Below are 24,573 nucleotides of genomic sequence, written 5' to 3'. Positions count from 1 at the left end.
ATTGCACTTGAAGGGATGAGTCCTTAAGTATAATATATTGCGTATCTTCCAAGAATGTAAATCAAGCCGAAATGAATTTTACATCTTCATTATAATCTTTTCTTCAATAGGCTCTGAAACAGGACTTGGCTCAGTCTCGTGACGAAACCAAGGAAACTGCAATGGACAAAATTCACAGGGAAAACGTACGCCAAGGACGTGATAAATACAAAACGCTACGTGAGATTCGCAAAGGCAATACTAAACGTCGTGTTGACCAGTTTGAGAACATGTAGATTATACCTAATCTTTTCTCTTAATTACACCCCCTAATATCTATGTTATTATGAACTTCCATCCTTACGATTTACTTTTATTTCACGTACACTAAAACAAAACTTAGGATTTTACAATTCAGCGTTGTTTTTTTTCGTTGCATCGCTAAAGTTTGTAAAAAAGCAGTGCTTGTGAAATCAGTTTTGTCGGCCATTTTGTATAAGTGATCAGTTTGTGGTGTATTTTGTATAGTGTATAGTGGCAGATTACAACCTGAACGGCTTTCTAAGCGCAGTAGGTGATACTTTCGTTCGTTATGATTATACTTCACTTGTTATTAAATTCCACTTTCTTATAGAAATTTCTCAATAGCTAATGATTTACGTATTCTCATGACATCAACTCTCGGCAGATAATTATTTTTTCAGCGGTTTCTTTCGAATCTTAAGTTTGTGTACCATACAATAAGCCGTGCTCTCATCTTATTTCGTTTGATGCCGTATTTATTTTTTAAACTCTCACTCTTCCAAAATGGCCATACATTACACATCCATAATTTTTTTCTTACTCCGGCTCTATGGATGGCCAATGCTTCTAATTTACTCACTACACGTAAACATCGAAACACAATCTGTTTGCTTTTTTCCCCATCATCTATACATCGCAATAGCTCTAATAAGATCTATTACGATGTAATCCGTTACCTACAGATTTTTATAAAATTGTTAGAATACTGCAAGGAACAGCTGTATTTCTTGTAAAATTTATTTTTTCTGATAAAAACTATTATGGCTGATACGCCTTGCCGGCCATTAAATAATAACGACGTGTATACTTTTTTTCTTATACCTGTCTCGTCTGCCACCTTATTCGCTGTCCATATATCGCCCTTTCGGTTCTTAATAATCATAGGCTTCTACCCCGATATTTAAATATTACGTTACAAAATGCGTGTTTATCCAAATACACTGACATTGGTTGTAGTTGTTGTTTTTTTTTTTTTTTTTTTTTTTCCTACTCGGACCATTTTCAACTTGAACAGAGAATTTCACTTGTTATTTGCAGTAATTTTTTCTCAAATTTCGACTTTAATTTTTATTGACTGTCTGAAAGGTTATAAGAGAATAATTTTTCATCGCGTTGTTCACCCTGCTCCACGACATGCATTATAAATCATTTTTATAGAAGATATTTACACGTATAGATTGAGTAAATTAATGCATGTCATTGAGTTGTAAATGAAGTTTTGATAAATTTTCACAAATGTACTATCATGACGATCATGCTATCTTTTATACGTAATTTTACAACAGCTTTCGTCGAAAATTGAACTCTGTACGATAATCTTCGAATCCCCAAACAAGATCGTATTTTCATTGTGTTATTGAAAACTGTTCTTCTTATGCACACAACTAAATTATGTAATGATGCGCTCCAATTTTGAAGATGTCTCATTATTTAAAAAAAAATCGTTCAAAGTATACAATTTAAATTTTCTCTAAAGAAAAAAAAATTCATTTCTGGAATTGTGAACGGAAGGGTGATAGATTGTTGAAGCATATATAGGGATATGTAAATATTATATGTTTGTTGAAATGTTTGCTATCGAAGTCTATGAATGCATAGATCCTGTAATATCAGTAATAACTGAAATTGAACACAACCAATGACAATGTATATGCTGGTTACATTAAGTAAGTGATATGAGATATCAAAAAAAAGAAAAAAAAAGAAAAGAAAAAAAAAAGAAAAACGTTTTATTAACATTAATGCCCTGCGGATTACTTGTAAGGTATTTACAGATTAATACGAACGGAGTACAATTACTATTGAGTAATTTTATATTGAACACTCGTGGCCTTGAACGATATATAAAGAAAAACTAAAAACATTGAAGTAAATAATACTATCCACTTACCTTAAAATCTCATGTGAATATTTTTAACGACAATATAAACCTTATAGGCAAAAAAGTGTGCAACATTTGTATTGTTTTATACTGCATTAAACCACACTGCACGGTCTTCGTAAGTCTGACCTTGCAACTTTTATGGTAAGAGATTCGGAGATTTTGCGTGTCAGATATTTGTTTTCTAACTTTTCAAACAAGATAAAAACAAAGAAAAATTGAACTAAAAAGTCGAAAATCTTAAAATAATCTCTGCCGATTTCTATTCAACTTAAATGAAATTGGATATTCTTAGCAGAAACGACTGAAAATCCGATGTACCATTCAATGTGTAATATTAGTATTGTCTCTACTACCACTATTCCTATTAGTATTACCATTGCCACACTACAAAAAAAGAAAAAGAAAAGAAAACAGAAAAAAAACACCAAGACCACCACTATTGCTACAAATAATGAGGCATAATTGAATAATTATAGATATTTTTGGAATATATTTAATATTAATATTTACAATTCAGTAGCGTTATTATTATTAATATTATTATTATTAATATTATTAATATTATTATTATTACTATTATTACTACGAGTTAATGTTAGAAATATACTAAAGCAACGGATTTTATAGCTGTCCTTTTCTATTCGGAACGAGAAGCAAGATGGTATATTAGAAATAATTTATGCAAAATTATCTATAAAAATGAACGAAGCAAGTTGATATTTTTTTTATTTTATTTTCAACAATTGCTTCAGCTTTTATCCGTGGCGCAAAATTTAATAGCAATATTAATGCAAGACATTCCACAAAAATTTGACGAAAATAGTCGTTTATGAAGTTCGTCCATCATTATATCGGATTAAATATTGAAATTAAAATATAATATTATGCCGGAGATATAAATTAGCATTTTTTTCTAAAGCTTGAGTTGAGTTTGTCACTCTTGCTTTTCTTAAAAGTCACACATAGTGTGTAACCACAATTACTTTAATTGATTGTCTTTTAGATCACGTAGAAATGCGAGTACGTCGATCTGAAGAATTATCGAAATTTTATTCATTATTATGCCAAGCTCTCCAGTAAAAAAAATTCGATATTTACCAGTAGACTTGCTTACTCAGCACTATTTTATTCAAATTTTCAGAATATTAAAAACTTGACAGAACACATGTAATTCCAAGTTCGTTTGACAATTTTTCAGTTTACGATTTGAAGAGATACGAGAACAAATAAGTCACACAAAAATAGAATATAAACAAAAACATTTTACATCATAAGGCGTAAATCAATTGGATTGTAAGGCAATTTAGGTATTGGTCACTGTGTATAAAGCAGATAATTATAAAAATAATAAGTTTCTATTTTTCTTGCAATTGAACAAAAATTGAAGCAAACACATATGTTGAAAACCAAAAAAAATATATGACCACACCTATGCTAAGGTATTTCTATATATTACGAACTCAATAAAGTTCAGGTGCATGTAACGATCGCAATTGTCTTTTGGTAACGCTAATGAAAAATTGGAACTAATTATTGTAGATTTCTCTACTTTATACACATATAAGAATTGGAAATTATTTTCGATGCACACAGCCCAGGGCCGATACGCACAGGGAAAACCTAGAAACCAGGGTACTTGGGGGAATCCTGGATTCGAAAAAGCGTATCAATCCTGAAAGACCCGAATTAGTTCTGTGCGGAGTTTTAAATGTTTTCTCAACTTTATGGTTTTAGCTAAATATAGAAAACACAAAAGTTTTACGTGTTATTGTATTTTAGTCGACTATAACCATATATAAGTCTTTGCGCTGCTCTCATCCACAAGGTCCTATGAACACCTTACGAGCGAAAAAAAAAGTTGAATTTTAACATATTTCAGTGAAAAGAGGCCGTCGAGCCCCCCGATTTCTCATTTAGATGAAGTACAATGTATTTCTAAGTATGCTTTATTCACGAAATTATAACGAACATTTACACAGCTATAGAAGCTGAATGAAAGTTTCAAATTCGATATACAAAAAAAAAAAGAAACATTTTTAGTGTAATAAGGTAGAGTTTCTTATGCTCGTAAGCTAAATTATTCGAAAGGCTGATGAGAAGTGTTAATACCCCATTTACATACCCCTTATGCAAACGCAAGAGAAGAACCATACCTTTTATATTGTTATTAATTTTTTAAACGCAGCGATAGGTCTCCCGATCCCCCTTAGCAATGATCTGCTTAATCTAATCAAGGGCTCTGTAGAAACAATAATACATCTAGGTACATATTCAGTAATTATTATCCCTTTACAGAAAAAGTTTGTCTTTGTTCTTACTGCGTTGATTATGAATCAAGGTGCTAGAACACTGAGTTATACAATTTTTACACTAAAAAAAAAACATGAAAATGTAAAGAAAAAAGAAAAAAACGAGAATTAACAATACGATAGTACTTCACGTGCGAGCATTGCACCGACGCGACGTTCAGTCTATAATTATTATAAATAACAGATATTTTATCTATGGAAAAATAACTGTACAATCTTTGTTTACTGAATTTGTTTGATTATTTTTTTTTCCTTTTTTTTTTCTACCAGGCAATGGTTTCCAGCAGTATTAAAATATGAAAATGTGAAATTTTGTGTAAATCATTGAATATGATATACATATACATGGGTATTGTATATCGATAGATAGAATTCGTTGGTGCAAGGATATATGGAAAGTACTGTACTTGCTAAAAGAAAAAAAAAAAAAAAATAGAGATTGTTTAAATAAAATTCGTATCTTACAGAAAAAAAGAAATTTTTGTTTCTCTTACGCGATATTTCCTACACCTATACGCGTAACATATTATCTCTGTTCTTTACAAGCTTTTAAAATTGTGTACTTCAGACTTGCTGAATAACCATCACCTAAGTGATTATCATTGACCAGGTTAGATACTCCCATAGACTTATACCGATAGTCTGCGCGGTCTGTTCACTGATTGTGAGCTGAATTCGTAATTAGAAAGAGATAGCAATAGCTGGAGCCGGATATCTCACTCTAATCTGATTGCGAAACTTGGCGGGGGGGAGGGTATAAATTCGTACGCATGCACCTCCCCCCCCCCCCCCGCCGATCTTTCTATCATGCAACAGAGAGATCCGGTTCCAGCTGAGTTCTCTCTCTGTCTAATTACGGCTTCAGCTCGGTGAACAGTGGTGAACAGATCGCGCAGTCAATCCTCTATAAGTGTATGGATATTCCTAAATACGTAAATATCCGTTAACGAAATAAGTTACACGGATATTTCTAAAAGACTTTTGAGTGAGAGATATTAGCATTTAATTACCCATCAATTTATGAACGAAATATAGATAACTTGGTGACAATACTCAATCATCTTCGGAAATCTCAGGTACGGCAAATGTGTTTATAACAGATTTGCAGTAATTTGAAATCAGGAAAACAGTTATTAAACGCCTTTGAAATCGTGATCTGAAATCATTCTAAATGATTCGAAATTATGTAAAATTATGAGGTCGAATTTAATAATCTCATTCGTAATGTCAGTGCCGGATTTATAGTTGTGGAAACCCTAGGGCAACAAAGAAGTGGGAGGCCCCTAATTATTTTTCAAACAAGATGGGAAAATTTCATTTTTATAGTGTAGCAATAATTTATTGTGAGACATATGCAATGATGTCAACTAACACATTTCGATATTGTAAAATACAAAAAATGAGCCACATTAAATTACATCGTTAGGCGAATGGAATTTTGCGAGCTTTTTTCAACGCAAAGTCATCAATGATATCGGTAAAATCCCGGAGAAAATCACTTTCAATGCTGAGTACGGATATTTTTGACAAACGGCTTTGTCTCATAGTAGTTCGTAACCTATTTTTTATAATTTTCATTTTGGAAAATGAGCGCTCTCCAGTGCAGTTCGACACCATCAACACAAGATACATTCTCAATGTAATTTCAATGTTTGGGAATGTAGCTCTAAATTTTTTTTTTTGTCAGAAGAGTAATTTTACATACCATTTGCTAGGAAATTTTACCAAAAATTGTGTCGGCCCCGGTTGCCCCCCTCTAAACCCGGAACTGCGTAATTTTATTGCTATTTTGTAACTTGAAACCGTCGGTCATGCGGTAAACCGTAACTTACGGGAAAAACGAAATTTCTATACTGATCTTTCCCTATAGAGTCGTTGCAAAAGCATAAATGATTCTTTTTTCATATCCCTGGTGATAATGATTTTTACGATTTTCTACAAATTTTTGTGGAAAGTTGGGACCTTGCGTACAAAATTGTGTATAAGCATACTTTCTCATAAAAATTTGTAGATTTATGTGAAAATTTGAATTTTTTCAGTAAAAAATCGATACGCCACCACGATTTCTAAAGAAAATTGACAATTTTTCATGAAAAACTATGCATATTTACAATTTTGTACGAAATAATACGGAATGGCCCAATTCCTGCCAAAAAAATCGTAGTAGTAATAATTTTCACCAGGGAAGTTTCGCTATGTTTCCGCTGTGAAATTGAACTTCGTGCACGATCGGTAGAAAATATTTAAAACTGCATTTTACAACTTTATTGTAAATAATTGGTGGGGCGGTTGGGTCATAAATCTCGTAAAATCAGACTAACAGTAAATCAGGTTGAAAGTTTCTGGAATCATTTGGCATCGCTTTTACGCCTTGACGTTCGAGCGAATTGAAGCCCCTGACTTTTGAACTGTATGATCCGCGAATGTTGTCGAGGCGCATGAGTCATTAATTTTATTAATTTACCCAACACTTTCGTCAGAGCTTTCGCATGTCGTTCATTACAAAATCTACAACCCGTTTGAGGTTTTTTCAAGAATTTCCTTCCATCGAGTTTAAAGGATATGATGACTCAATAACTCCATTTTAATTATTGTTTTATTTATGTATTTACTGTATATACGATATTTTCACTAATTAATAAAACGTACTTCGCAGCATATTTTGGCTACATTGCGTCCACTTGCCACTAAGTAGATAGGATTCAGAGATCATCTTATACCATCTTTTATGTTCGTACGTGGAAACAATTATGCATATGTATACGTGACAAACACGTATCCTTCGTTTCAACAAATAGCATGAAATTCGTCGTTAAATTACAATGCCCTGGGGAAAATCCGCACAATTCATATCCGACAAGTTCTGTTCAACGGAATAATAGAAACCCATTTTGCGCAGTGTTTGTTCCGTACGTTGATCCAAGAACCGAGTCTTGACTTCGCGGTAGCGACTCGGGTAATTGTCGCCACTCATCATCGAAGTCGGAATTTTCAGTGCCGAAGAGAATATGTCGGTGTCGCAGTGTGTTTACTTTGCGTGCGAGAATGCAGCATAGTCGGGCGGTCGACTCCATCGCTCTTGGGGAGTAAGTAGGGGAACAAAAGCGGTCAGACGATAGACAGTCGGCGTTCGAGTTTATTTCGTCTGTCGTTGACGTGGGAAAAAGTGGGAAAAAGATGTCGTTTGAAGAGGGATTAATGATGTGTTTCGACGGTACAACAGGCGCCGAGAGTTTAGACGGGGATGATTCTGACGACAGGTGGGTTCCGTCAAACAGCCGAGTAATAATTCACGCGACTATTAGACCTTCATTATAAATAGAACTGGAAAAATGTAGCAATTCACACATCGAGAATTTCTGTGTTTACTTAGCAGCATACTTGATGGTCAACTAGCCTCTTGCGCTGAGTACGTCGCGCTTAGCTTATCATCTACCTTCGTATTCAGCTGATGTCGCCTAACCTAACAGTACTTGCAGTAAATTCAACTCTCGAAGTATTTTTTGACGGATAAACTCCGCCAAATATTCAAACTACACTTTACTTGTGTGCTTATGTTTACACGGTACGTTTCAAGTACGATTGTCACTTGAAAAGTACGCCAAGTTCAAACAAACAATTGAACTATGGTGTAACAGCGTCGCAAGTCGGCGGGTAATGATAGTGCTGTTTTATATTTTTACACCGTGTTGATATGTGAATATCTATGTTGTGTCGTCGGATTTTTCAAGATTAAAATCACAGGAATTGAGTGTTTTGATTTGATATAAAATGTTTTAATTTACGAGTTTTAAGCCTATAGACTGAAACAAGTTTTGGACATATGACTGAAAAAATTGGAAATTTTATTTTGCTGAACTTGTAGCAAAAATTCTTGTAGTCTGTTTTGTTATGTATTAATTGAAACATTAGTTAACGTTCCAACAGTAAAGTGTTACGTGTAGCTCAAAAGGTAATTGTTACAGAAAATTTACGTTATATAATTGGGTGTATGAAATCAGCATTTGCTAACAATCGGTTCGTATCTCAGAACTTTTGGTTCTATAGTATGAGATAAAATTTTGGCTACTTTGAATAATATTGAATAGGATATGTGTGAATCAAATATTTATTATATTTAACTTAAATAACCTGCTGGATGAAACAATTTAGTTTTTTTCTCTCTTAATGCCTTGTAATTTTGAAGCAAAAATATCATATGCACATAATTAAAAAAACCATCTACAAGTCTATTGAAAGTATGTCAAAAAGCTGTGTACAATAAAAGCTGGTTAAGTTTAATCAATCGTATATGATTCAACAAATATTTTGTGAGTACTTTCAAAGAATGCACATGAAATGAAGTGTCAAATTTTTTTTAAATCGAATTACAATTTATGGAATGTGTGTACATAACGCTGTTATATCTTTTCTTCTGCAGAGCGACTATAATCATTGATTTCTTACATTTATACTCTTGATCTTTTTTTAATTAAATGAACTGTCGCAGACACAATTTACGTAACTAACTTGACGACTGTCCCTAAATCTAACAAGCCTTTTATTTTATAGCATCGCAACTCACGCAGAAAGAAGTGAATCATTTACGATACTTTTTTTAGCGTTATCTTGGCTCGCTTATATCGCAACAGAGCTTTGATATATGAGTGATAAGAGAATGTACCTATCAGTTGAATGCATTATTAAGTCTCTGTTGTTACAATCGGCAGAGTGTTGAGTTTTTCTAATGAACTATTATCAGAGAGATTGAATATCGTTACAGCTAATAAATGAGCATTTAAAATTTAAAGAAATGAAATACATGTGTTTAAATTTAAAAGTGTAGAATTTTGTTCTTGTTATTACATAATACTAATAATTGATTAATCACACGTGGTAGATCTGTGAAATAATAGTATTATAATCAATATGAACGTTGGAACGGAATTGTGTTGCTCGTCAAACAGCATCGATTCATCTGTTGTTTTTGACGAGGAGGCAATAAATTATAACCAGAATTATTTGAAAAATTGATCTGCATGATGAAAAATAAATTCTTCTATTTCTGCAGTAAAAAAAAGGACATAAGCCCAGATGCTGCATTTGAAGACGCACTTAACGACATGACAGATCTTTATGGACAAACACCTCCTAGAACACGCTTCAACAGACGGCAGAAGGAAAAAAAGCAGAAAGACATTCAATCGTAGGTATAAAATATGCAGTAAAGTAAGCGTAAAACATTAAGAACTATTTCATCATGCAGAATAATGAGGCAGGCTTTATGTTTTCCAACATCTTTTCCTGGTTGACCTCCTGGTTGCTAACTTTCTCACCGCATTGTTCATCAATACTCAATTATGTCCTTTTTTCTGTTGCAGAGAGCTCAAGTCTATTTCAAAGTCAGTGCACAGTAAACCACAAATAAGTAGACGTAACACATTCGACACTATGTTGTTTAATGAAATGTGTGATAAAGCTGACAAAGATAGAGATAGAGAAACTGAGGGCGAAGTGCTGAAAGAGGGAAGTCGTAGAAATAAAAAGAATTTGAAGCTGTTACGAGGTTCTGAAAGAGATCTAAAATTGGATGTTTCTGCAGCTGTTAGTTATGGCAAAAAAGCAGAGAAACCATTAGTTAAAACACCTGTTATTAGGGTATGATATTGAACATGTTTAATGACCGTATTTCATTCATTCTGAGTCGAATTTGGAACAGATTCATACAACAAGACTATCTTCATATCATTCGATTCATCGATTTTTGCTATTGGTTCTGCTAGTAATTGTTTGTACAAAAACTTTTGTTTTATAGGTTGAGACTAGAAACCGATTTCGTAGTTTGCATTCAAAACCAGTGGATGTTGAGGGAATAAAGAGTGAAACAGATACACTTGAAACAACTCTTAAAGAAAGAGACGCTCTATCCGCTAAGACTCCAAAATCTCTAAGTTTAAAAGAAAGAGAAATTTTTCATGATACCTTTTCGTTTTTAATCAAACTGGTGAGTAGCTTGAAATTCGTTTAGAGTTATAAGTCATGAGTAAAATCTTGTTTCATTCCAAGTATATGCGAAGGATAAGAGTGAAGTTGCTACTTGTTAGTAATCAAAGTAAAAACGATATAACATAATTATGATGTATGGACTGATCCACGAATGATCGACCAGCTTTGCAAAGTCAAATTGTTGAGTTGGCTGAAATTTGGATATGATATTCTACACACTGAGATCTAAAACTTCTCCATTTGTCGCATCTCTAATCCTCACAGTATCCGAGAAAAACGTTGATGATCAATTTTATCACTTTTTTGAATTGGACTTTTATTTTCGAATTCTCAACACTTCCTGTCCTCGTAAAAAAAATGTGACCTAATGCGTTTGTCCTGTGAAAAAAGCTGACCTTTCCAAATACAAAATCCATTTTGAGATAGATTCTGACGAAGTGCCAAAAAACACGTTCTTTTGACTTTGAGTCATGTATATGCAAAGGTCCAAAAAACAAATGGTTTTTGTTTTATTGTTTCAAAAAGTAGATCATTTAGGGTTTATCCTGAAATTTACAGAGTGAACTGAAAATAGGATCATGAATAAATTTGTATAATCATTAGAGAGCTTTCAAATTATTAAAAAAATGTTCGAAGACAAAAGTCGATTTGGCATAAGTGATGAAACTAATTAACGTGTTTTTCAGAAATGGTGAAGATTACAGACTATAACATTCTACGGTATTCATATGTTAGTAACTTTACGATGAAATCAATAAATGATACTCTCAAAATCGAGAAGTTCCTAGTTTTACTGTCTGACATTATAAACTTAACTCAATATGCAAGTATTTCTATCAAATAGGGCAGTAACGACAAAGAACGAAATTGTAGACGTCAAATGAGTCACGAGGAGACATTGTGGCAAAACGAATTGAAAGACTTGATATGGCTTGAATTACAAGCTCATCACGCAGACCGTAGTCCAACAGCACAAGATGAATATCTGTGCAGGCAGCGGGAAGCCGTCGGATCATTATTGACTGAAATTATGGAATTCAGGTCATTGGAGTAGTACTTGCTATGTATCATTCGTATTAGGACAAAGGCTTTCTAGTTCTTTAAATGACGATTGTTTATTTTTGACAGATTTGATCCAACTAGTCTCTCCGATACTGGATCATTGTCCACAATTTCAGGTGACAGCGAAATTGAAGATGCTGTAAATCCTGTTTTGACTGCAAATTCTGACATGAGTTTGTGTCCTGGTTGCCTGTCAATGTACTGTCGTGCCTGCACACGTGCTCAAGCAGAGGCGTTAAAGCAAGTAGAAAATCTTTTGGGAAGATTGGAAGCAGCTGAAGCTCTTTACCCATCATCCCATGCATTGGCTGTTCAGTATCCTATGTACAAAAGCCAAGAATTTATGGGTAGAGTCAAGGCATTGTGCCTCTGGTACAATATGACAAAGCATCAAAAACTGAAATTGTTGATCCTAGGCAAACTTCTCACTCTTTTGAATACAAAAAAGGGACAAGAAGAATCGGCTGATTCAGGCACAAGGTAATTGATTTCGTTTGTGAAAGTTGATGAAAAGTTTGTTTAACCTTATGGTTTGCTTCGTTTAGAATTCTTATACGTATGTAGGGAATTCACTTGACGCTCGAATGTATGTAATTGAAAATTTTTCACAAGGTAAAGAATTATAACATTTCCTCATGTATAGTAATAGAACTGTATCGGCTCGGGTGAAAAGTTCTTAAGGGAGGTTTCTATTTTGTTGGGCAGAAAAATATTCTTTTTTCTATCAATTTATTATGCAAAATATATGAAATATAAAATGTTGTTATTTGGTATGTTTAGTAAACGGTCTTTATTGAACATGATAATATTTTTTAAAGTTTGACAAAACATGGTATTGGGAGTGGGAGGAGCTACGTATGTTGGTGCGCCGGCAATGACATTCTTCGCTTATGGAAGTATAAGTCCAGGACAGGTGATCTCAGCCGAAAACGTCAAAACTATTTTTACTTCTTACGATATTGTGTATAAGAACGAAAAAGAAATATTGAAAAATAACGCACCGACATACGTGGCTCCTCACATTTCCAGTACTATATTTTGTCAAACTTTAAGAAATATTGTTATGTTCAATAAAGACTGCTTAGTAAACATACCAAATATCAACATTCTATATTTAATATTTTTTGCATAACAAACTGATAACAAATCGAACCTATTTCGATCTAACGAAGTAGAAACCCCCCTTAATGCCTAGTTTATGAGTGGCACCATTCTTTACTTTGTAGATTGTTATAGATTGTTATAGATTTGAAAAACGGGATGGGAAGAAATATTGTGTTTCGATGTTGATATGTGGTTTACAGTTCGAGGTCATCAGATACAATAGACTCTGTAGATGCACGTCAAACTTTGGTTCGCTTTAATTTATCGCAGACGGAAGAGAATACAAGTCCCAGCGACAGTAACACCAGTACATCGTCTATAGAAACGTCATCACTTCATCGTTTTTGGCCCTCCACCCCTGAATCAGGAATTCTTACACCTACGGATGACGACAAAAACCATCTTGACTCTTATCTAATGGAATTAGACCGGCATGCTTACAGGTAGATGAAAGAAACAATCAAACGTCGAGAAAACCTTCGCATGTGACACAAAAAAATACGTTTGTTTCAGAAAGTACATTGAAGATGTGTTAAAAATTCGAGGCCTTCGAAAAAGTCTCCAGTTTTTAGAACGACTACATACATCAGTTTTGCGCAAAGTCAGATTGACTTTGGAAAAATATGACGCCAGTGATATGGATAGCAGTGCTACTGAAGAGTATGAAGGCGACACAGAACTAAAACGATATGGAGCTTGGAGTCCTGAATCAAAAGAGCTGAATCTCCCATCTTACAGGTATCCGATCACGTAAACTGATTGTGAACTGTGGCTACATAAACGTTTTTTAACAAAAATTGGCAAATTTTGATGTAACGAGCTCTCAAGTAATGATGGGGATTTGGATTTCAGGGCAGCATTTGTATTTCTTTCTCGTGTGCCGTTGGATGTAGTACACGAATTTCTGAGAATGAGACTAGAACAGAAGCCTGAGCAGCCTAGTGCCCTATCCGTTCGGCAATTGATGCGAGAACTACGTGAAGGTTTGAAAATCGCATGTGTACATCGACAGAGATTTGAAGAGCACTCTCTGGCTGCTGTTGCTGCTGATAAAAATACTAGCGAAATACTTTTTTACGAAGAAATCCAAGAATTCGACAAAAGTTTAAAGGCGGTGTTTGAACTGTACTTAAATTATTTGCAACAATGGGTTGATATGGTGCAGCACGAAAGTTTTCAAAAGAATTTTATTGAAGAAGAATGGTCGTTCATCATTTCTATTGCTGGTAATATCTCTGATGGATTCGATATAGCCAGCGTAAAATTTTGGTATGTTATCTTTTAAATTGAAAGCATTTACCAATGTGATCCACATATTCGTTTCTGTAATTTACTGTAATGGTATATTATATCAATATATCCACCGATAATCTGAATTTGATCTATAGACATTTTTCTTGAAAAAGTATTCGAATTTGATCTGTCCTTAACTTTTTTGTACGTTAATCATAACTATTTGTTGCATTTCTTCATATTATATGTAGTCAATCTATTAATGGTTAAACAGATTTTCAGGGAAAAAAACAATACACATATATCACATCATGCCCGGTTAATCCACATTCTGGATGAACCGCACCTGACTACTCAAAGTTTTGTACTGTATTCATTGTATTGTTTTTTACATTTTAGTGAAATGGCATGTACCATGATAGAACAAGCCAAAGAATTCTTAACCAGTCGGCCAACTGAAATTTGGGAAGAAGCTACGGCAGAGGAAGACGAAGTTAAGTTGTTGAAGTAAGAATAAAACTCATTCGGCTATTGCAACTATATAACACTATTGCAAATACGGGTATATTTTTTCTAGAATTTTCATCGTTTGATTGCTTTATTATATTTACTTAAAAATCAGATATCCAAATAGAATAAATTTTAGCGATGTATGTCCATCGATTACTTTGCCTATTTTCACAAAACACAAATCTCGTATTAATGGAAGAAAATGAGAAAGCAAAAAGATTTTTTTTTAAATCAATTCTTTGAAACATCTTAATGTCTTAAGAAATATTATAATAATTTTTCATTCATTTATACAGAAACCAAATCATGACTGCAGCCAGAGAAGTGCAGGGTATGTTTGTTATTGCTAAAGACAAAGTGATAAGAAATATTACGTTCATCAAATGCTTGAGACGGGATATCCAAAAATTTTCAAATAGCCCTGAAACTGCAGAGTCGATCAATAAGTTGAAAGTAAGTACAGGCTACACATATTTTCTTGATGTACTTAGTATTTTGAGTAAGAACCTAATTCTCCAGACTGAATGGTAACGACTAATCTCAAGCGTATCGAATAAGAAAAATTGCCCAACATATACGATATTATAGCCTCAATTATAGAATTGTTTCCAAACAGACCGCAGTGATGGATCTGAGACACCAAATAACATCGACAATTGAAAATGTGCAAATGGGAGTAAATGAAGCAGAAGAACCAAAATTAGAATCTGATCGTCTGGCTTTGAGGTCCAGAGTAAGGGAAGTCTTACATCAAGCTTATAAAATGGGATTTGAATACCACAAGGAACTTTGCAAGCTATTCTTACCTGAGGAAAGATCGGTGCTAGTTCGTGGCTTGGTTAGCTTTGCTCTTTTATGGATGGACTTTGTTAGATCTTGCTGCGACCGAGGCCGTGGCCTAAGACCGAGGTGGGCAAATCAAGGACTGGACTTTCTTATGACAGTCTGTGAACCATTGAACACAAAACATTTAACGGACCAAGAGTTTGAGGAACTGAAAACTTCTATGGACCGCTGTATCTCACATGTCATTGGAACAGCCACTCCCACTTCACCTGCTGATGTCGAAAGTAAGTTTATGCATGATTATTGTTACATAAATTTATGTGTAGACAGTTGTACCATGATATTATTACAGTGCCATAAGACTTACAAGCAAAGTTAACAAAAGGCGATTCGAAGCTTTATTTTTCCAGAAAAGTCTAACGTAAGCACTTTATGTTTAAATTTGTTGAGTTGTCTACATATTTCTGTTACATTAATTTCAATCAATTTCTGCTTGGAACACACCTTTGTGGCAAAATATTATCTCAGTCGAGGAGGTGACGTGGAGGTGTTCGTAAATTGTTATAGATATGGTTTAAACGTTATCGAATATAGATTTGAGGAAACTGCCGCGTTCGAGAACAGCTTCTCCAGCTCGTCCAAAAAGCAGGACACCAAACAGCAGCAGCGTACAAAAATATCGAGAGAATCTAGAATTTCCGGACCCGGCAACAGTGTCACAAAAGAATAATTCGTCCAGTTTGACAGATGGAGTATCAGCTGTAACATTAATAGTACCTGAACACAAATTACTAGTCAGACACCAGCGGGTATCTCTTGCTGTCAAAAAATTGGAACAAAAACTGGATGAGGACTTGATAAACAGACAAGTTATCGGTCACGTGACGGAGAGGCGGCCAGCTGATAGGGTTCATATTAAATCGAGATGTGTTACCTTTACCTGGCAGCGTGGTATAAAAATTGGTGAGTAACAAATAGTTGTTAAAATTAACGTTTTAAATGATACTGTGATACATAAATCTGGAATTTAGAATATTTTTATCCAAGTATTTGCAGTAAAAACTTTCTTTCAGGTCAGGGTCGATTTGGCAAAGTTTACACCGTTGTAAATAATATAACTGGTGAGCTTCTTGCCATGAAAGAAGTTCAGCTCCAGCCAGGCGATCACAGAGCAATTAGAAGGGTAGCTGAAGAATTGCAGATATTTGAAGGAATCCAACATAAACATTTGGTTCGCTACCACGGTATTGAAATTCATAGGGTACGTTGTGAGCCTGTCTTATGTGACCAGAGTAACTCTTGTTTGTTAATCAAGGATATTTAACATATATTTCAAGAGTACAAATTTCTCACAACTTTCAATTTCAATCATTTTTTTAACCCAATAGGAAGAAATGCTCATTTTTATGGAATTTTGCGCCGAAGGCACACTTGAAAGCTTGGTGGCTGGCAGTGGAAATGGACTACCTGAACCACTGGTCAGAAAATATACCCATCAACTCCTATTGGCTGTTTCAGTACTACATTCGCATGGTGTTGTACACAGAGATATCAAAAGTAAGTCCATGCATGCTAATAATTTTGATATGAAATTCCGTTATAAAAAAAAAACATTGCACTCTTCAGAAATGGCTTACAGTTTTACATCTCCCCCCTGAATGCTGCATTTTAATTACAGCTGCGAATATATTTTTGACCGATGAAGAGAATTACCTGAAACTAGGTGATTTTGGTTCAGCAGTTAAAATAAAGGCACACACGACAATGCCAGGTGAACTCCAGGGATTTGTTGGAACTCAAGGTACCTGTTCATTAACAAGCTTCTACTATTTCAGCCTAGAATAAATCATTTTCTCACCTGGTTCATTATACCGAAATGAACTATTTAAATTTTTTAGCTTATATGGCTCCAGAAGTGTTCATGAAAACGGAATCCGAAGGACATGGACGAGCTGCCGATATCTGGTCGGTTGGCTGCTGTGTAGTAGAAATGTCCAGTGGAAAAAGGCCTTGGGCAGAATATGACTCAAATTACCAAATTATGTTCAAAGTAAGTCACCACATCAGCCTTTTCAAAGACTTTCAGTTTGTTGGTTTCACACCTTATTTTTACTAACAAAATCAAACATCCATATAAATTATCTTGTCAAATACTTTTACAACATAATTCTGCTGTTGGAGAAATTTAAAATTAGTCCAAAGTTTGTGGTAATTTTATATAAAAATAAAATATACATATATTGGCAAAGTTTTTAACCGACATAAAAATTTAATTATTTTTTTAGGTTGGTATGGGCGAAAGTCCAACACCACCTAAACATCTGTCAGTGGAGGGTCATGAGTTTATTGCTAAATGCTTACAGCATGACTCAAAGCTACGGCCAACTGCGGCTGTGTTGCTCACAGATACGTTTGCTCGGTTAAGCGACGACGATAGGTGAATAACGAAAGAATCCACTGACTAAAGTGTTTGCTACGGTAGGCTTTGTTAGTATTTCTATTATTTTACCAGTACTAAGTATTTTGAATTATTTTATTCGAACTCAGTCATTTTATTGATGATTCATCAAGTGATGTATTAGCGAGAAAGGGTTATGCTGAGCATACAATCTTGTATTTGTGACGTATCTACATGTTCGCATGCGTTACATATACATTACTGATTACATATTTTTTAAGTGTCCAATATCGTTATGATTTCATTGTAAAAGTACAAAGAAGGAAAGAATTCTTTCTTCGGTATATAATATATGTGCTATTGTCATATGTGATATATATAGGTATATGTATATAATGTTGAATTATATTCGTTGAATCATAAGTGTAACATGTCCATAATTTAAGCAATCCTATTCTTTATTCAGTGAATGACAGTAGTAAACCAAGTGCCTTGTATTAGCACCATGGCATGAACAAATTGTTTGCTTACGTTCGATATGTTGCACTTATGATTTAACGAATAAAATTCAACGTTGAGATGTTGAATCCAAGCACCTGATGGATAATAGATGTTGACGTAATAGTTTCATTTGAAATGATTTTGCTATTGTTTGACAGGGTGGCCACTGGTCAGGGAAAACTGGAAAACCTGGAAAAGTCAGGGAATTCTGAAATTCTGGAATAGTCAAGGAAAAGTCAGGGAGTTTTGCGGAAAGTCAGGGAAATTGATTTTTTTTCGTATAAACACGCACCGCAATTTTTTTTGTAGCTTGTAGATAAATTAGATAGAATACGAATTTTTTTTTACCATCACTGGACGGTTCTCTTTCAGGATGACCACTGGTCAGGGAATTCTGGAAAACCTGGAAATGTCATGGAATTCTGCAATTCTCGAATAATCAGGGAATCGTTTACTATATACTTTTTTCATACAAATACGTCCCACAGTTTTTTTTAAGCTTTAGATAAATTAGATCGAATACGAATTTTCTTACCATCACCGGAAGGTTCTCTTCAAACTTTGAATACTCCTAAATATTACCTTACAAACGACTGTGCATCGGCTAGATGGCTAGATGGGACAGTGTGACCCAAGTAACGGTTCGTACTTTCGTCTAGGAAAAAAAAAAAAAAAATTGTATAGAAAATACGTATATTTTTTTCAATTTGTTATAACGAATTTATTCAAATTGTTCAGGGAAAATTATAAGATTTCTTGTCTGGAAAACCTGGAAAAGGCAGGGAATTTCGTGATGGAGATTTAGTGGCCACCCTGTTTAACGACTTGGTATGTAGAGTATTAATTACAGGATATTTAAATAAAAAGCAATAACTGCAAGAAGTTGATACGTTATATTATTACCTGCTGTAATATAATTTCATCAAAATTACAATCTTCGAAAACAAATATAAGAAGAAATTCTGTCTGATCAAAATAACAACAGAACAAATTATGGACGAACAAGAATTGAATGCGTTTTATTATTTGAATAGAACATTTTGTTCTAACTTATTGTTGTATATTTGTGTCAGTTATTTTAGGATTCGAATCTGTAAGCAAGATTAGTTAAATGCGTATGGATTTTTATTTTATTGTAAATAATCGTGCGTTATGATTCGCGTTTCAATTATCAGAAATTACTTTGTGGAAAAAATATCATTCACTCGTCATACATTTTCTTCTTTGAATATTATTTTTGAAAAATGTTCCGCATATTTTAGCCATAAAACAAATTTTTTTTAATTTCGATATTTGTGATTAATTACTTCATAAAATGAAGTGAAGCAGCTCAGAAAATTGATTGATAATTAATATACCAGCATATGAAATGGGTAGCTGCTAAATTTGGTGATCTCGAGTGATTAGAAAGTGCAGTACGGGTTAGATAATATCACCCAGCGGTGCACGACTTAATCCGTTCAGACTGTTTGTACGGAGGGCAACTCACGTTCCTGTTATTCTCAGTTTGGATAACACGCCACAATAGACAGCTAAAAATTGTGCATGATTGTACTTACCTTATAGTTATTCACGTTTCAGGCAATGTACATGTTTCAGTAAATGTATAAAAATCTATATTTTAAATAATATTCTTGTTGAATATGGAAGCAATTTTCTTCAAACGTCTTTTTCAAATCCTTCGCTCTCTGCCACCCTTTTTGTCCGTGATATAAAATGTTATTTATCTCTACACAAATTAAATATTGCAACAAACTTTATTCACATTTATAGGCGTACATTCATGTATATGTATATATCATATATTTTACTTCTTAGAGGTATGATTTGTATACTTTCTGTACAAACAGGAAGTGGTTACGTGTGAGTTACATTTCAGTGAGAATACAGTACGGATACTTATCACAAGGTGAAGCTGCGTTGGGTTCGCTTTAAGAAACGACAAATCTTGCAACTCTTTTTCGAATATCACTATTTCTGTTCAACGAAATATCTTTCGTGCAATAGTGCAATGATCATTTAATAGTGTGTTTGAGTGTGGTCTGAAAATATTTTGCATAGCTTCATTTATTACGAAAATATTGACGGTCTTGTGTGAAAATGAAAAGACTTAGAAACCTGTAAAAGCGAAAATACAAAACAATTAAACGAAGAACTCTGAATGTACTGTATTGCAGTGAGTTGCAGATTTTCCACATGCAACAAATGCCACACTTGAAGTGTATTTCACTTAAGAAATGATGTTCGTTTTCTTTCTTCTTTTTTTAATTGACGTACTACTTACGTTGCGTTGATTTCCTCACTTGAATATGAATTTCACACTCCCTTTCATCACAATAATACATTAGCGTATAGTTATACTCTAATTGGTAATTGGTATAATCTAGGTAATAGAATTATTCACTGATACGAAACGGCTTTACGCCTGATATGTACGTGATATTCCTGGCCGCATCGAAGCGATTACAATAATAATTAGCGATATGTATTTGGTATCTCTTTTAAGGACTATCGTTTTATCTGAGCTCATGCTCTTAGCTATTATAGACATCTACGTATATATGGCTTGACCATTTTCGTAATACGTTACAGCGCTTCTGTTACAATTGCAATGTAACGCTGTAGCTTTTCAATTCACGTGATCAAACGAAATCCCAGATAAAAATAAAATTCTTTCCACGTTTCCGTATGAAATCCGAAATATGTTTTGAAACTTTAAATACGTTGCAGAAGAACGTAAAGAAGCGGCAGATGATTAATTCTATTATAGCGTGAGAACATTTGAGCGAATCTTTCGTTACAAATTTTGTGAATTTCTTTGGAAAATTAGAAAAAAAAAAAACGAAAAACAGCTTAATAAATAAAATTTCCAAAAATTACAATGACATTGAAATAAATTTGCTCATCAAACTGATAAAATTAGTCATCCTTGTATAATTTCATCATTTACTTCTGGAATATTTCTGGAAAAATCCACCCTGAATCTGTAAAAGTGTGGTACTTTTTAGACGGGTGGTGAAATACCGTTTCAGTATAAATTTTTCGCACTAGCAATAAATGTCAAATCAGTGCGGTCATACAGGCCGAAATTAGTGCATCGCACATATTAGACCTTATCGTTTAGGAGTTTCACATCGGATCTCAACACAGTGCTGTGGAAAGTTTATAATATATTTGTTCAACAATCGGAAATGTGTGTGGAATTCGTAACGCAATGTTAATTCATAACTGCCAAGCTGCAGTCTGTGAGAAATAGATGTATAAAAAATCGGGATCATTTATTAATGATAGAATTAATGTATTTCATTTTCACGATCGTGATTTGGTATTATAGCATTTTTCACCGCGACTAGGATCAACAAATTACTGCAGCCAGGCGAAATGTAGGATTTACGAAGATGCAAGGCTTATGTAGACTGTTCACAAATTATTACTGCGCATTCGACGGCACGATATTAGATATGTATGTAAAAAGCTGGGTAATATTTGAACATCGATTACTTTAACCGTTACGACAATACATGATTTCTAGCCTTCATTGCGATCTACACAATGTAATTTAAGTACACGTTGTCGCACTCTTCGTCCGAGAGTATAAGAGCTTTCTCATCATTATCCTACTGATATATTACCGCATACACCGTGTATTAGTGTGTATTATATTATAATCTATATGCATAACTATTATACAGCCATGATATACAAGCAAATCGTTTATAGTTCGATTATCTGAGGAACATTTGTCTTATAAATTTTTTTTTTCTAGACAGATATATCTAATAAATATAACAGTCGAATAAATTAATATTTTTCAATAAATTCAAACAGATCATCAACAGTATCATTTTACGTTATAACGCGAAGTTTTGCTGTGCGATAATGGTATTCAACAAAATGTCACAGCAATCTTGATAGAATCACAATATAATAAAAACTATTTAAATTATCTCGCTTCTGTCCGTCGCAAATATTAACAGATACATAGATGAGGTATATTATATACGTCTTTGATAGCTCAGGGTAGATTCGTATTCTTTAATCACTCACTAGATTCCCAGTATACGTTTCTTTCAAACAAATCCAGATTTTAAATATACTGCAATAAATAAGAACGGTAATTTTGACCCTCGAGCTGAACGTACAATGTAGGTATCTAATCGAAATTTACCACAATGTTTTGATACGGGTAAACAATGCAATTTGTAAAATTTAAATCTGCACGAACAGAATTTCGTGTTATAGAATAATGTGTTGTGTTTTTTTTTTCACCTACATAACAAATCAGCAATATTAATATAAATATACATATATGTGTATAGAATTAAATATACAATCGATAACATAATTAACAAGTAAACGTCGTACAAAGTTACGAAACATGACGTAATTCGTCGACCGTTCGAAACACGCCTGTGTCATATAATTCGCAATATCACACAACCTAATCTAATTGTAAAATTCCGCAGCACCTATTTACGAGACACAAATATTCTGGTTAAATAACAACTTGTTATAATCGAACCGATTCGTCTTAACTGCAGTTGACCTACAGGCTTGAGTAGTGAGTAAATTCGTATAATTTTACAAGAACAGTGATACGTGACATACGTTTACGCTTACACAGTGTGATAGACAGAGAATAGTGCTACCGTCGGAGATCGCGATCACGGATAAGATTCGATCTGCCAACCTACCTAAGAATTGGACAAGAGTTTACTGTGCGGGCGCCAATCAAGTTAATTGGCTACACTTAACGCTGCTGCAATAGACAAGATCTCTTGGAGCTCTTGAAATTACGACCGAACCATTAGTACGTGATATCTGCCTAAACGAAACTCCTTTTTTCATTTGCATTTTTTTTCTTTTTCAAACCTCTTGAGACATCCCGATTGTAGGTAATTTTTTTTATTATATCTACACGGAGTATCATCGTTCCTTTCGATGGAATTACGTACCGTTTTTCTCGGAGATTACAATAGATCGGCGAATTTCGAGAGCTCGAAAGTTTTTTTTGAAAGACTAGATAACAGCTAAAATAACAATCAACCTATATTGCCTGCTACACGCTGCGACTACTATATTAATTTGCATCGCCGATAATATAACGTATATATATAAACATATCTGTATATATATATATATATATATTATATCTGTATATTTACTATTATTTCTATATAATTATAAATGTTTGTTTCAACAACAATCTTTACGTAAGAAATAAGTAAATAATATATTATAGATCCGTTAATACTTATTCAGTTCTATTCAGATTAAATACTTTCATTGATATGTATCAGGTTACAATAATATTGGTCTAACAATAAGCTTGTTCTTCTTGTTCCGTTTTTCGTTTCTCTCTTCTTTGCTTTTATATACACACCAATTTCATTCGGTAGATATACCTTTTGTAATATACCTACCCACGAAATGTTATGAAATATACTCTGTTTTCACCAATGATCGTGGAAGGAACTTGTGTAAATGAACGATCATCTTTATACGCACTCGGCTGAACAGATGTAACCGCGTTTTTCGCATAATTACGCGTTCACTCAGCTATGAACGGAGACCGTACAACATTTATTTTCTGTTCCCTACAACTCGACGCGTGAATGTAAATAGTGATATCGTTGATTGGCTATAAATTACATTAATTGACGTTCTGTTAAACATATTATTTCGCAGTTGCCTTTCAATACGAGGATGAGAAGATACTCGTGGTTACCTCGGATAACGACGATGCGTCAATATTAAACTAAAATGAAAAATATCAGCCAACCAAGAAAATTGGTATTTATCAACTTCATTGTTACAATTGTCACGAATACGAGGTCCAATTTCACAGCTGAATTATATATATATATTGTATATATATATCTGTTCTCGTACTTCCTCTTGCATTTAAAATTGCATTAACTAAAAAAGAAAGCTAAAACTTGAATTCAGATAACTATCCTTGTATCCTTTCATAGAGACGGTTTTTCAAGTTCGGCAATTTCCAACCGATCCGCAATTGAACAACATACTCCGTATGCCGAATGAGCCTGGAAATCGCGGCATACATTTTTTTGCACATGGAAATTATTGAACTTCCTGCTAAATTACTTGGGGGAATCCTGTAACATGGCGGCTGTTGCTCGCAGGCTAGATTCAAGAGCCTTAGCGAATCGAGACGTGCTTGTACGGCCGTCGCTGTGAAAAGCGGAGATGTAAAATAATACACCATTTTTCCGGAAGTTGTAGGCGCAGCCGTATCCCTCTGGAACTACCGGTCCATATCCGGCCATTATATCGTTCAGCGTGGTTATCTGAAAGCAAAGAAGAGCGCGTTGTGTCGTAAAAAAAAGTCTCTTCGCAAAAGATGCTTCGGATGTTCGAGGCGAAGGTTTCCTCCGCATACGAGTTATATTTTTTTGAAAAATACGCGCTAGAGAGATTTCGCTCATATTTTACAGAATTAGGTTTCATTTTACGCGCGTAATCTTTCGCCGACTCTTGAGCTTCGTCTGGCTTTC

General features: G+C 34.1%; 3 protein-coding genes across 13 annotated transcripts in view; 2 read left to right on the top strand and 1 right to left on the bottom strand.

The window, feature by feature from the left end:
* The window catches only part of Moe (moesin), a 32,526-nt gene extending 27,910 nt beyond the window's left edge, over window positions 1–4,616 (top strand). For both annotated transcript variants that reach the window (XM_046617628.2, XM_046617627.2), the window contains one exon: window positions 111–4,616. In XM_046617628.2, coding sequence (XP_046473584.1) covers window positions 111–275 — 165 coding nt within the window. In that variant the 3' untranslated portion in view covers window positions 276–4,616. The remainder of the gene's footprint in view (window positions 1–110) is intronic.
* A 140-nt stretch (window positions 4,617–4,756) lies between these two features.
* On the top strand, window positions 4,757–18,937 carry Mekk1 (mitogen-activated protein kinase kinase kinase 4). Of its 7 annotated transcripts, none has more exons than XR_006882218.2 (19): window positions 4,757–7,736; window positions 9,527–9,661; window positions 9,837–10,113; window positions 10,271–10,459; window positions 11,306–11,502; window positions 11,590–12,003; window positions 12,828–13,070; window positions 13,141–13,365; window positions 13,480–13,896; window positions 14,260–14,367; window positions 14,667–14,823; window positions 14,987–15,440; window positions 15,751–16,119; window positions 16,230–16,417; window positions 16,545–16,713; window positions 16,835–16,957; window positions 17,055–17,206; window positions 17,442–18,696; window positions 18,794–18,937. XR_006882218.2 is itself a non-coding variant. In XM_046617619.2 (19 exons), the coding sequence occupies exons 1-18, from the start codon at window positions 7,654–7,656 to the stop codon at window positions 17,595–17,597; spliced, it is 4,056 nt and encodes a 1,351-aa protein (XP_046473575.1). In that variant the 5' UTR covers window positions 4,757–7,653; the 3' UTR covers window positions 17,598–17,634; window positions 18,214–18,937. The 7 variants fall into 7 exon arrangements, 6 of the variants coding, with proteins under 6 accessions (XP_046473575.1, XP_046473576.1, XP_046473574.1 ...); XM_046617619.2 differs by having other exon boundaries at window positions 17,442–17,634; window positions 18,214–18,937; XM_046617620.2 differs by having other exon boundaries at window positions 17,442–17,643; window positions 18,214–18,937.
* An 856-nt stretch (window positions 18,938–19,793) lies between these two features.
* Window positions 19,794–24,573, bottom strand: part of ChAT (Choline acetyltransferase) — a 64,403-nt gene continuing 59,623 nt past the window's right edge. For all 4 annotated transcript variants that reach the window (XM_069134544.1, XM_069134543.1, XM_069134545.1 and 1 more), the window contains one exon: window positions 19,794–24,366. In XM_069134544.1, coding sequence (XP_068990645.1) covers window positions 24,160–24,366 — 207 coding nt within the window. In that variant the 3' untranslated portion in view covers window positions 19,794–24,159. The remainder of the gene's footprint in view (window positions 24,367–24,573) is intronic.

The sequence above is a fragment of the Neodiprion pinetum genome, chromosome 3, assembly GCF_021155775.2.
Source record: "Neodiprion pinetum isolate iyNeoPine1 chromosome 3, iyNeoPine1.2, whole genome shotgun sequence".
NCBI lineage: Eukaryota > Metazoa > Arthropoda > Insecta > Hymenoptera > Diprionidae > Neodiprion > Neodiprion pinetum.
This window is presented reverse-complemented; position numbering and strand designations above follow the sequence as displayed.

What these genes read in the sequence shown, in the direction of transcription:
- Mekk1 (XM_046617619.2), top strand. Translation starts at nt 7,654, where the DNA reads ATGTCGTTTGAAGAGGGATTAATGATGTGTTTCGACGGTACAACAGGC. An exon ending in CTGAATCTCCCATCTTACAG is followed by an intron (nt 13,366 to 13,479) that starts GTATCCGATCAC and finishes TTTGGATTTCAG; the next exon opens with GGCAGCATTTGTATTTCTTT. An exon ending in ATTACCAAATTATGTTCAAA is followed by an intron (nt 17,207 to 17,441) that starts GTAAGTCACCAC and finishes TTATTTTTTTAG; the next exon opens with GTTGGTATGGGCGAAAGTCC.